General features: G+C 34.9%; 1 protein-coding gene and 1 long non-coding RNA gene across 2 annotated transcripts; one reads left to right on the top strand and one right to left on the bottom strand.

Moving 5' to 3' along the window:
* Positions 1-467: 467 nt before the first annotated feature.
* LOC119076611 (Usher syndrome type-1G protein homolog) lies at positions 468-5,204 on the bottom strand. The gene is made up of 8 exons (XM_037183471.1): positions 5,060-5,204; positions 3,617-3,740; positions 2,160-2,303; positions 2,041-2,101; positions 1,817-1,977; positions 1,078-1,752; positions 777-1,019; positions 468-706 (listed from the first exon to the last, which is right to left on the bottom strand). The coding sequence occupies exons 2-8, from the start codon at positions 3,637-3,639 to the stop codon at positions 541-543; spliced, it is 1,473 nt and encodes a 490-aa protein (XP_037039366.1). The 5' UTR covers positions 3,640-3,740; positions 5,060-5,204; the 3' UTR covers positions 468-540.
* A 6,304-nt stretch (positions 5,205-11,508) lies between these two features.
* Positions 11,509-11,706, top strand: LOC119078323. Its single transcript, XR_005087986.1, has 2 exons — positions 11,509-11,570; positions 11,665-11,706. It is a non-coding gene; the product is annotated as an uncharacterized LOC119078323 (long non-coding RNA).
* Positions 11,707-12,406: the final 700 nt, after the last annotated feature.

Raw genomic sequence — 12,406 nt, 5'->3', positions numbered from 1 at the left:
TTGCAAACTATAGAGCTACTGGATCATTGAGGTCATTGGTCAAATCAGGCGCTCCTGTCTGGTTTACTGTACTCTGCCGTTCTGCAATCAGAATCGTAAAATATCATTTATTAGTACATACTTGTGAGATATGATTGCAAAGACATTCTTTAGATCAATTAAAGCCATTTTAGTTTCAATACTACAATCTTCAAAAAAGGAAATCGCAGATTCATTAATTTTAATGAGTAATTCCGAAAACGTCCTTATTTTAGTAAGGTTATCCAAAAGTAACATTACGATAGCGAATAACAAAATCCAAATTTTACGAAGTCTTTGGAACGGATAGGTACAAGGGAGATACCGACCAGAGCTTCACAGTATTTGTTGGATCAGGTAAATCAATTGAACCCGTTAAATCAATTCAATTTTTTAAACAATCTAATGTCACAACATAACATCGCCCGGCCGGATAATAATAGAATGGGCAAGTATTCGTTCATATTAGACAATCGATGTAAAGGATAGAAACTTCGAATTTCGTTTATTTTCTCGAATTAATTACAATCTACTGTCCTGGATCGTCCCAGGATTTAATAACGCACTTTTACGTTCTTGTATAGCTGTAGCCAGTTTTCTAAACGGCCCCAGTGGCAATTGCAATGACTTCAAATCACTTTCGGTTAGTAGCATTAATGTGTCGAGGTCGATCTGCTGTTTTTGGAATCTGTAATCAGCAAAAAAGGTCACGTCACCGTCTCATAAACGAGAAAAAATATTTTCGCTGAAAGTATTACATGTGAATGTGTTCCTCTAAACCCCATGCGGTTAAGAACCTTTCCAATGGCGTTAGACCATCTTCTTGTTCGTCGGCGTCTGTGGAACCATCATCATCATCAGACTCACTATCTGATACTACAAGGTGCGTTCTAGGTTTGAAGCTTCTTGGCTTAATATGTTCCTTATGAGTTGATGTATTACTTGATCCAACGGAGGATGAATCAGCATTTAAATCGCTTAAAGCAGCTGTGACTGACCTCCTATAAAAGTTAAACGAATATACTTTTGTTAGCACATTGTAGTTCGAAAGTTAATTACCTAAAAGCCAAACTGCCTAGCATTGGCCGATCGAACAAGCCAGATGGACGTTGTAAAATCACCTCTTCACTTACTTCACCTTCATTCGCTTCTAACAAATCCGGTTGACTGAAGGATCTAGCCATTGTGCCGTACGTTCCATTTGCACGCTTCTTCTCGGTTTCATTTTCAATTTCACCGCCAATTTCGTTGTCTTCAACTTCAAACACATCTGCGATTTTTCCACGTTTTCCAATATCGCCATTTGCACTAAAGGTCCCGACATAAATTACCTCCGAGTCTCTGCGTACACCTTGTAACGAACGAACACTTCTTTTACCGCTTGGTTCGATTTCGCCAACTTTAAAATCCGTTTGTAGGAGACTGTTTTGTTTAGCTTTAATGGCATTTGCTTTTCGTTCAACAGCGCCCCGTCCAGCGATTGTACCTCCAACCAAAGCACTAAATTTCGTTCCATTGGCAGTTATTTGTTCTCGTTGTGTTTGCTTAAGATTTCCTTGGCTGGTCGACCATAATCGATGTTTCCAATCAGCTAACACCGTTGAAGGGCGGTGTGGCATCGGTCGTACATCATTTTCTTGAGTTTGGTCAAGTTTTTGTTGTTTTTTCGCATATTCTTTTGTACGCTTTTCACATTGCTTTTCGGCGTTTTCTTTGAAGATTTTCGCCTTTTTTCTGAAAATTCAAATTCTTTTGTACTTTCATTCTAAACTACACTTCTCTCGTATCCCGTATATACCTGTCTTTCAGTTCCAATTGTGCCGTTGCAGAATCCAAATACCTTAAAATGTCATCTCGATTATTAATTGCTGCAAGGTCCTTTGCACTGTGTCGGTCGATGTCTAGCGAATACAAATTGACACCAAATTTAACTAGAAAGTCAACGCATTGCAGATGCCCCTTAAAAATATTCATTTTGATAATTTTGACTGGCCTAAAATTGTAATTACTTGAAAAAGATACCTTTGCAGCAGCTAGATGCAAGGCGGTGTTACCGAATTGATCTGATTTATCTGGTTCACCTCTTCAAAATTAAAATTTTAATTTTTTGTGTCTGTACAAAGTACTGTCGTTCGCCTTACCCTCTTCCAACTAATAATCGCAATGCATCCAGTCGGCCCTCAAAGGCAGCCCACAATACTGGTGTCATACCATCTACATCTTTATGGTTAACTTCGCGTTTATTAGCTTCTCTTAACACGTCAAGCAACCCATCCTTAGCGGCTCTGAAAATATGTTTTTTTTAGAAAAATAAGATGAGCGTAAAGAACAAGGTACAAGGACTGTCAGTAACCTTCAAACATTTAAGAATTTGTATAAACTCTAGGATATACTTTTAGTTAAAAGGAATTCGAATTGCCTTAGGAATTGTACGAAATTAAGAAATGACATATGATTTGTTAAATGGGATCAATTTATCAGTTTACGGTTATGGAATTAAAAACTTCAGCAATTTTTAATCAATTCATTTAAAGTATCCTCTTGCTGTGATGTTATGTACGTTATTTACGTTAAAATACAAACTGAGTTCCATGTGGAAAAATAGTTTCCTAATCGTAATTGAACCCCTATAGTCTTTTTATGGACTTGTAATTGTTCAGATCGCTGATTCGACCAGTTGTACCATATGGATCGGAAACTTAGTGCATGACACAAAGTGACGAACAGACACTTTTGGTTTTTGAAAGGAGAATTCTTCGATCAATTTTTGGAGGTGTCAATGTGAACGGCAACTGGAGAAGAAGATACAACCATGAGAATATCAGCTTTACAAGGAGCTCGATATAGTCAAATTCATCAAAATCAATCGATTAAGATGGCTCGGTCATGTACAAAGAATGAACGAGGAACGTCTACCACTGAAACTGCTAAATACCCAATGGTATCCCAATGGAAGCCGCAGACCAGGAAGACCGAGAGCGAGATGGAAAGATGCAATTGAGTCTGATCTGAAAGTACTGAGAGTGAGCGATTGGAGAACGTTGGCACGGAATAGGTCCGATTGGAGAAGATTGCTGGAAGAGGCCAAAACCAATAGGAGGTTGCAGTGCCCGCCTAAGTAAGTAAGTAAGTCTTTTTATGGTGAATGTGCGTGTGTCTTTTGTTAGAGGAAGTCTAAGGTTAGAGGAAAGAGACATTGAAACATGAAAAAATTGTGTTGAAAATTTGGAATAAATTGAAACTTCCAATGTTTTACTATCATTGTAATCATAATTGTCACGCGGAACTATTTGCAAACAATTCGGAAAAAATGTGGAATTTAACGCAAAGAATTCAGCGTGACCCTTGCTAAGTGTTTCGATCGATTAAATTTACAATAAATAGACCCTCAATATCAATCAAACTGTTCTCAAAAACCTTATATATTGCGCTTATCAGTTTTTTTTACCTAAACTGCTCAATATACAATGAATGATAACAGGTGTTATCAATTCGCCATAGATAACGTTCATTTTGTAACCGAAAATGTTTGTAAAAATATTTTTATTTTCAAAAATTGCTCGAGTACAATAAAGAAAAATGTCAATTAAATACTCACTTATGAAATCTATCCGACGACATTGTTTCGATTTAGAATATTGGCAGCTGATCACGTTTTTATTGACGGGTTCATTAATATTGTATTCGGTTGATCTGTACAGGTTTTCGGAGTCACTTCCAATCTAGGGAATAATTTGAATTTTACTGTTGGATACTTCTTTTGTGTAATAGAAGACATTGAGAACCAATTGCTAAAAGGTGATTTTGCCCCTTGAATCTTTGAGATTTTCAAATATACAATTTCTAAACCGAACTGGTGTGCATACGTTATTTTGCACCAGCTGGTCCCATTTGGAATTGTATGTGACCAGCTGGTTCAAAATAACGTATGCACACCAGTTCGGTTTAGCGAACTACTATAATTATCACTTCTCCTACTTCATTTTATTTAAGTTTAATCAACAGATTGATGCAAAATCTATTACTTCGTTAGAATCGTCATGTCTTTTGCTGTATGAAACCACATTAGTTAGAGTGTGTGGTTCATTTCTATCGTTCTTTCGATACAGGTGAGAGATAAAAAGGGCATTTTTTTTGCTGCTGTAATGTAAGAGTCACTCGTAAATTCTCCATTAACTACGACTGTAGGGGTCATACCTCTAACACTCACTGAATAGACAGAGACTTGTTTACATTAAAAGCAGTGGTAAAATTTACTGAACCGAATACGATTCCAATTTGAATAATAATCGCAACACTCTCTTGGCTGTTAAAATTTAAGTGACTTAAACAATCAACCAATTGGAGTTACTAGGTTAATCTTGCCGAAGAAAGCTGATAAATTATTAATTGTTTATCGAGTGTGTCGTCCAATGTCGTTATGTGACAAAAGAATGTCTAAGTGATAAAGAGTGGATTAATTTTTGATGAAATCATCATTTCCGGTTGATATTTTGCTAGCCAAAAAAACAACAACTCAACCGTCAGGTACACACAACACGGCAATAATATTTGTGCAGCTTGTTTGGTATAAACCAAACTAAAAAGATCAACAAACAACAATAAATCATTAACGTATTGCACAATAAAATGGAATGAATTGTCTTGGATGGAACCATCTATAAAATACATTAAAAAAAAGAAACAATTTGCAATGAAACCTCAACAAAGCTATTTCACAAAAAGGTCAAAAACCATCACAAAACGCTCTTTTTTTAGTGAAACATAAAATCATGTATGGTAAGTATACGTTAAAACAATGTGTGTTGTTTAATAAATCGAGAATTGGTTACAATAATGTATGTTCATTCCGTTTGAAGAATCACAATATAAAGCCTAATTATGGTTTCTTGTCTCATTAACGCGAAAATTAATTAACAATTTCGAAATACACTCTTTCCGTGTGTAATTTAATCAATCAATTATTATCTTCTTAATTCATGAAGTATAACACTCAACTCAACCCAACATGGTATAAGAGATGAAGAAAAATTTTATTTACAATTTATTTAAACTTTTATACAAGAACCAGCGCAGCACACCGATATCCGACACATTTGCACAGCGAAATGTTACTTCTTGTACTAAATAAGAAACGAAAGCGCAAAAAACAAAAAACCGACTATTTTATAGAGAGTTGAAATTCTGTTGAGAGTTGTTGTGTTACGTTGCTACGTATATATATATATGAATATAATGAATGCTCTACGTTTATATCTGTACGTACACGGGCACAATGTTTTGTGAATGAAATTGTATATGTGGAACAGTAATCATTGGTTAGACGAGTAACTTTTTGTAGGTGATTTTTTTTTTAATTAAAAATGTATCACAGACAGACTCACAGAGTATATTAACAAGGCTATACATGGAATTTTGATGCATTCCGCGAGAAGTTGATTGTTTGTCCATTTTAACCTTTTTTTTAAACAACACAATCATTCTTTTAGGACTGAAATACGGGTTTTACAGGGTTTTATATCAGTGGATGTATTACCGAGAGTCACCAAAAAGCTCTGCTTCAGTCAATTTCTTCATGACTCACGTATTAAGTATATTATTATAATGTTTCGAAATATTTGTAACCTGTCACATTATTCATCTGTTATCCATAACGACGACAAAAATAATGACAAGCTCTGCGTAAAATGGTTCTTTACATTTAGTAAAATGCACGTTAAAAAAATGGAAGTACAAGATTTGAAATCAACCGATTAAAAATACTTTAATTGATGGAAGTAATAGACCCGATAATAATACTGGTCATATGCTTGCCATCTAAAACATTTTAAAATGATATGTTCGTTATAACGAATGAAGTAACAGATATTGTATAAAACACTGGCCAATACTCAAAACAAAAGAGGAACATAAACGTACCACACTTTAAGTTTTTACGTTCTCATTCGTTTCGCTTCATTCCTTCGTTCCACTCGTTCCATATGCATTTCTATATGTTAAATATGTGGACCAAACAAATATTTACAAATATGTTGAACGTAAAAAGTAATAATGCGCTGCGTTTATTTAATCGCAATCTGCTACATCTTTTTCTTTTACTTTCCAAACATTTTTCACAATATGAACGAGCAACTCTACTACTTCTATAATACCTGCGCATGGAATGATGCAATATTTAATACATATAACATTCATTTTACGATTAGAAACTATGTATCATTCACCTGTTTCATATTCCCTTCGTTTGGTTGTTATGTTAAACATGTACAGGGGGTAAACGTCTGCAGTCTGCATATAGTATTGTTACCCATACTTTTATGAAATGGTGTATATATATGCATGGATTCTTATGATGTAAGCGAGTATATAGCAGCTTACATAGAGTTAGACTACCGCTTATTTGTTCCACATGTTTGATTTAGAACTTTAACAGCACATGCTTTATAATCCAAACATATCTGCTTAGCCATACATGAAACGCAACTGGCATTTCTAGGCGATGCAATATTTATAAACAATTAACAAAAGTATCAGAGTGCGTATTACACGACAGCTATATAATATTCACGATGAGTAATGCAGTTTTGTGAATTGAATATTGTTTGCTTGTTATGTCGATCGGATGTTTGATATAGATTAAACAATTTCATCAAAAAAATAAAATCGCTTCTTTAACAGCCAAAATTTGGTGTACGTTTGGTGTTGCATGTAATTTACACGGGTCGTCATTGTTTATAATTAAAAATGTATGCACGTCAATGACAAAGCTCTTATCTTTTTTAAAAAGACATTTCCATTTGCTCATCAATACAGTCACAATTTTGGAAATTCAATCGTTAGCGTAGATAGTTGCTATATACTGTTGCTACTCGATTAAAAGTGATCATACCGTCATTTTTTTTAGATTACAGTGGTTTAAATCCATATATTTCGTTCTTGGTTTTTTCCCGTTTTGCAATTGAATGCAAAAACATTGGAATCTTGGTTTCCAATTGCTAACTGTTTTGTTGATTATAACTTGACGACGTCATTTTTTCGAAGGTACTACAGACCATTAGCTAGCCCTTTATATTTGTATAAAGCTTTCTACGAATATCTTGATTTTCACGAATCGCAAAATTTCGTAAAATTACGAAAATTGCAAAGATATGTTCATGAATATTTGTTTGTCTTTCATAACGCAAGAGTTTCACTTTTTGTCGTTTTTATTATTGTCAGGGGTTTCCTGAGAAGAGTTATCATGGCCGGATCATGGCGTCCGTTAGTGAAGGGCCGTGACGGATGTCCGTTCACATTAAAATTTTGAAAAAAAAACGTATAACTGAGGAACATATTATATACACAACTTTTTTCACTTTTCCCCCTCCGCTCCTACCACTACTTACTTATTTTATTTAATGTTTGCTATGGGAAGCAACGTACCGAAACACCACAGTTGTAAAGTCATATTAGAAGAACAGTTCAAAACATGTTGGCTGGGTTGCAAAAACGACATTTAATTGCCTAATAATTCTTTGTTCCTTCAGGTTTTGAAACGTTAGGTCCATGGGGTTCTCATGCAAAGCAATTTATTTCCGATTCGGGCAAGAGAATTTCGAATGTCACTAACGAAAAGAGAGTCCTTCGGCAGGGCATCGGGGAATCTGGCACACTCGATCATAGTATGTGCCCTTTTACGACATTTAACGAAAAGTCATGACTGTGTCAGATTCGCCCCTTAGAGGGAAATCTGGCACACCATCAATTTGTATTTGTATGGTGTGCCAGATTACCCCACGCCTTCTTCAAATACTATCCATAGACATTCAACGTGGAAATGCAGCTTCTGTGCTCGGTACAATCCAATAATCCCAAGAATTGGATGAACTTTATTGTCTTCTTTCGAATTAAAAACAAAAAGACTTAAGTTTTTCCTGTGTTTCTCGTAAATCATGTAAGTTTCCATGGTTCTGGATGAACAAAAAAGGGTAATTTTTATTAATAGTAGAGGCAACTCCATGGGTGGAAGTTGTGTCATATACAGATACAAATATAGGATAATTTTATGAAGCAAAACTTAAAGCGAAGAAGATTCATTCCTCTCGCGCATCCGTAAGTCTTCAGGATTTCTATCTTTTGATGATTGAGATTGACATAATATGTTGAGTGTTGACAGCCCTTAAGAATTTGTAACTCTGGAAGGCTCATAACTCTTTATTGATTCTAGAAGACTCAAATCCTTCGAGGGTATTATAGAAAATCCGAATCGGTGAACCAAATAACAGGCCAGAGCCCAATAACAATTCAGTCTATATTGCAAACCATGCTGCCCCATATCTCAAGGCTGTATACTTGGGGATGCCATACACACTCAAAATTTTACATGCATATTTTAAGGAATTAAATTCTTAAAATTTCACAATTTTGTAGAAATTAATTCCCATAAAATACACCGTGTCCCAGAATGAAATAAAAATTGAAATCTAAATACAAAGGAATTTTTCTTTATTATTCCAGAATTTTGATTTTATTCTCTACAATTTAATGATTTACAAGTAGGTGCTACTGAACCTTCCATGGACGACTTGTGGCGAATGGATGTTTGTGCGAATAAATGATAGGCGACTCGGATAACTTAACAAAGTAATTTATTGAAGAGCGATATTTTAGTTGTACAAGATCTCAATATGAACTCACGAATTACGTATGATACCAGCGTGAGGGTGACTGTATGTATGTGTGTGTTGAATGATAGGTCAGGAGCCAAGCTCCTTAAACTCTTATCGTTAGAGACGACAAAAATAACCTATGATGTATCGCCCTGAGTCATAGCTAGCTTAAGGTATATTCTTCTTCTTCTTCTTCATAATCTCCCCTTTTGTCTTTCATTCTGAACGATCCATTGCCAGTTTGTCCCCACCATTCGCTTGATCGAGTTCTTCCATCTTTCTGTCGTATCATTGGTGGTCTCCTATTCATTATGGTTTTGGTTCAATGTTCGTATGCCATTCTCGTAATGTGTACTGCCCAATTTCACTTAAGAGATACCCGAGCGAAAAAAATGACTCAAAACGTATAAGCATATATGTATTTTGTCAGTATATGTAAGGATATGTTGATATACTGTTAGCATTCAGCATATGATATATACGTTTATATACTGCTATCAATATTTAAATATATACGGTTTTATACTGTGACCAGTATTTAATCAAATACGTTTGTGTACTTACTAATGTAACAATCAGTCTATGATGAGCCGAGGTAATGAATTTTACGAGGTAAGAGCAATATTCACCTTAACATTTTAAATTGAATCATTAGTAAATTCATGAAACAAATTCTACTTATCGCTTTCACATTATTGTTGATTTCTCTAGTTAGGTCTCGGTGTAGGTTCATTTCTCGTTAGGTGTCTGTGTAGGATCTTTTCTCGTTAGGTCTCTGTGTATTTTTTCTCTCGCGAGGATATCTTCTGTATCTTGTTAGGTGTTAGGAATTAGCAAATAATATGACACTGAAAAGTAGAATTGGTTTCATAATTTCCAATGATTTAGTCGCCATTTTGGATTGACTTGAAGCGTGTTGCGTTGGTTTATTAAAGAGGAACTCTTGATGAGGTAAGATCTTTCAGGCGAGGCAACTAACGATATATATGATGAATTAAAAGCTGAACACGTACACTTATTTCCTTGAAACGTATTTCATTTCTTCAAAAATTAAATAAAATTAAATCAGAATTTTATTACAAAAGAAATGATTAGAAGAAATTACGCCTTTGTTGCCTAATTCACTGATTCGTCATTTTATCTCTAAGCAAAATCCCAAGCATATACTCTGTTCCACTAAGTTAAAAGCTGCCGGTTTCTTCCACTTTTTTACGAGAATTCCGAGGGGTAACCGACTCGGGTAATTGACTACACACCCTCAAAGGAATTGCCGGAGTATCCGGTAAATAATTGTAATTGACCGGAATTGACTGGAATTGACTGGAATTGACTGGAATTGACCGGAATTGACTGGAATTGACCGGAATTGACTGGAATTGATCGGAATTGACTGGAAATATGTGCAATTTTAAGGAATTGAAAGTAAATGAGAGTAAATGGTGATAAGTGTGATTATCGGAAAGAAGTACCAGCGAATGCAAAACCACATTATTTCCTTTTTGTTTTAATTTTATAATCTCCCGCGCAATAAATAACAGTGTACAGTGTTGATCAGTTCCATTTTAGAACAAGTCCAACTTTCTTTTATGTTCAAAAAAATGCACATTGAACGTTTCTTCTTCAGAGGATTCTTGTGAGTCAGATACGGGAGAGTTTGAGCCGCAACAAACAAGTGAATATTCGTCGGTGGAATGTTAGGCTGGGGCATTGCCGATGCGAAATGCTCCAGTTTCAAACCAAATTTACAAAAAAGTGCATCACCGACAATATCATCTATTCCATCAACTTTTCAAAAGCGTAAAATCTTACGATGTCGATCACTTGAACGAAACAAAAAATTGAGTGCTTTGGCTTTTGCTGACGTGTGCTGAACATAGATACTTTACATTCACAATACATAAATCGCAAAGAAATGAAGTTTTTTTCATGTCTTGGGCATAAATTACGGAATTTTTCTCGTAACTTAGGCCTTCAGCATGAAAAGATGTATACGCATCTGTTGTGGACGGTATACTTTTGGAAATTTCGCGGGTTGTAGCCCGAGCGAAGTAATACGTAAATAACTATTCCCGCACGATATATAAAGTCGCATTTCAGTTGTCAGATGCACAAAAGTTTTTCGTCATTTCCTGCATTGGTACAAAAAATACTATCTATCTAAAATAAACAATGATGTGCGATGTGAAATCATTTTTAACAAAACTGAATTCAATTGTACGGTTTAATCTAAATTGAAAAATCTCTTCTAAAAAGTATGAGTAAAAAGTAAAGATTCTGACAAAATGAGTCACAAATGTAGGACAATATGGTTGTTCCAAATTTTAGTTTGATATAGTCTGACGATTCTTTTTCCAAAATGCTTAAGGGTTTAACTTTGACTTTAAATTTATATCTATTTGAAAATATCGAGCAATTATTTCGAAAATTCGTGGAATTGAAGGAATTGATTGGAATTATAGTAATTGAAGGGCGAATCCGGCAAATAGTGGTGTTAATCCGGCAATTAAAGAAATAAAAGGAATTAAGAGCAATTAAAAGGAATTGAAAAATATTGACAGGAAGTACCTTTAGAAATTGAAAGGGAGTGGAAAGGGAATTGAAAGGGAATTGAAAGAAATTGAAAGGAATTGAACGGAATTGAACGGAATTGAAAGGAAATAGAGCGAATCCGGCAATTAGACGAGTTGGTCCGGTAATTGAGGTAATTGAACGGAATTGAAAGGAATTAGGAATTGATTTGCCACCATTTTGGCCAGTCGGTTACCCCTCGGAGAATTCATTTCGCAATTGTTTGGTTTTTTCTCCACATCGTTACGTTGTTTGTTCATTATATTAGTCAATTATTGTCAAGTACAGCGAAAACCTAAACAGTGAAAATCGTTTTTGTTCACCGATTTTCATTTTGTAAGTTTTATCCGTTTGATTCGATTTTCGTTCTCAAATATTTCATCAAAAAAGACAAGTGTTCTAAAGCATATTTTGTTAATAATCTTTTTAGCCATTCATCGCTGATGATGTAATAATAAAATTACGAAACGTTCGACAGAAGACATAACCGCTTTTTAGTCGCATTTGGATCGATAAATTGAGTAACTTTCAACCAGTAATTTCTCATTGCCAACATCAAGAAACGTACGTACCAATTCTTTTGATTAACAAACACAATTTATAACGTTTTTTCTACAGTGAACGACATCTCAAATGTCTCACTGTCATTTTTTTCAGAGAATGTCGTTGTGAATTTGCAATGACACAATAAAATTCTCAGAAAAATTTGACAGTGAGACATTTGAGATGTCGTTCACTGTACATCGATAGAAGGTAGATGGTATGGCATACTTATTCAAGAGATCTCTACACAAGTATGGATTGTGGATTTGAGCAATATTTCACAGGACTCTCAATGATTGACGCTGTCGGCAAGTCGGTCACATTTGTCACTTCACCGAACAATATGAACGAAAATTAAATTTCCTAACAAATGATTTTGATTTTTAAACTTCGTATCTCAAAAGACCCGACTCGAAGGCAGTGCCATCGCTGATTTTTGCGGTAGTGACTATAACAATTTCCACAATCTATTGCAGTAATCCTCTCATTTCCATTCAAGTATCAATATTCAGCAATGTTTGAATAATCAAAGTGAACAGTTAAATCCAGAATTTCCTAATTCTTGAATAGAAATGAGATAAAGGGGAAAAAGTGCCTTAATACTTGTGTATAGACCTGTAGAATAAGTA

The sequence above is a fragment of the Bradysia coprophila genome, chromosome III, assembly GCF_014529535.1.
Source record: "Bradysia coprophila strain Holo2 chromosome III, BU_Bcop_v1, whole genome shotgun sequence".
NCBI lineage: Eukaryota > Metazoa > Arthropoda > Insecta > Diptera > Sciaridae > Bradysia > Bradysia coprophila.
Note: the sequence above shows the minus strand (reverse complement) of the source record. Positions and strands in the feature narration are given on the sequence as shown.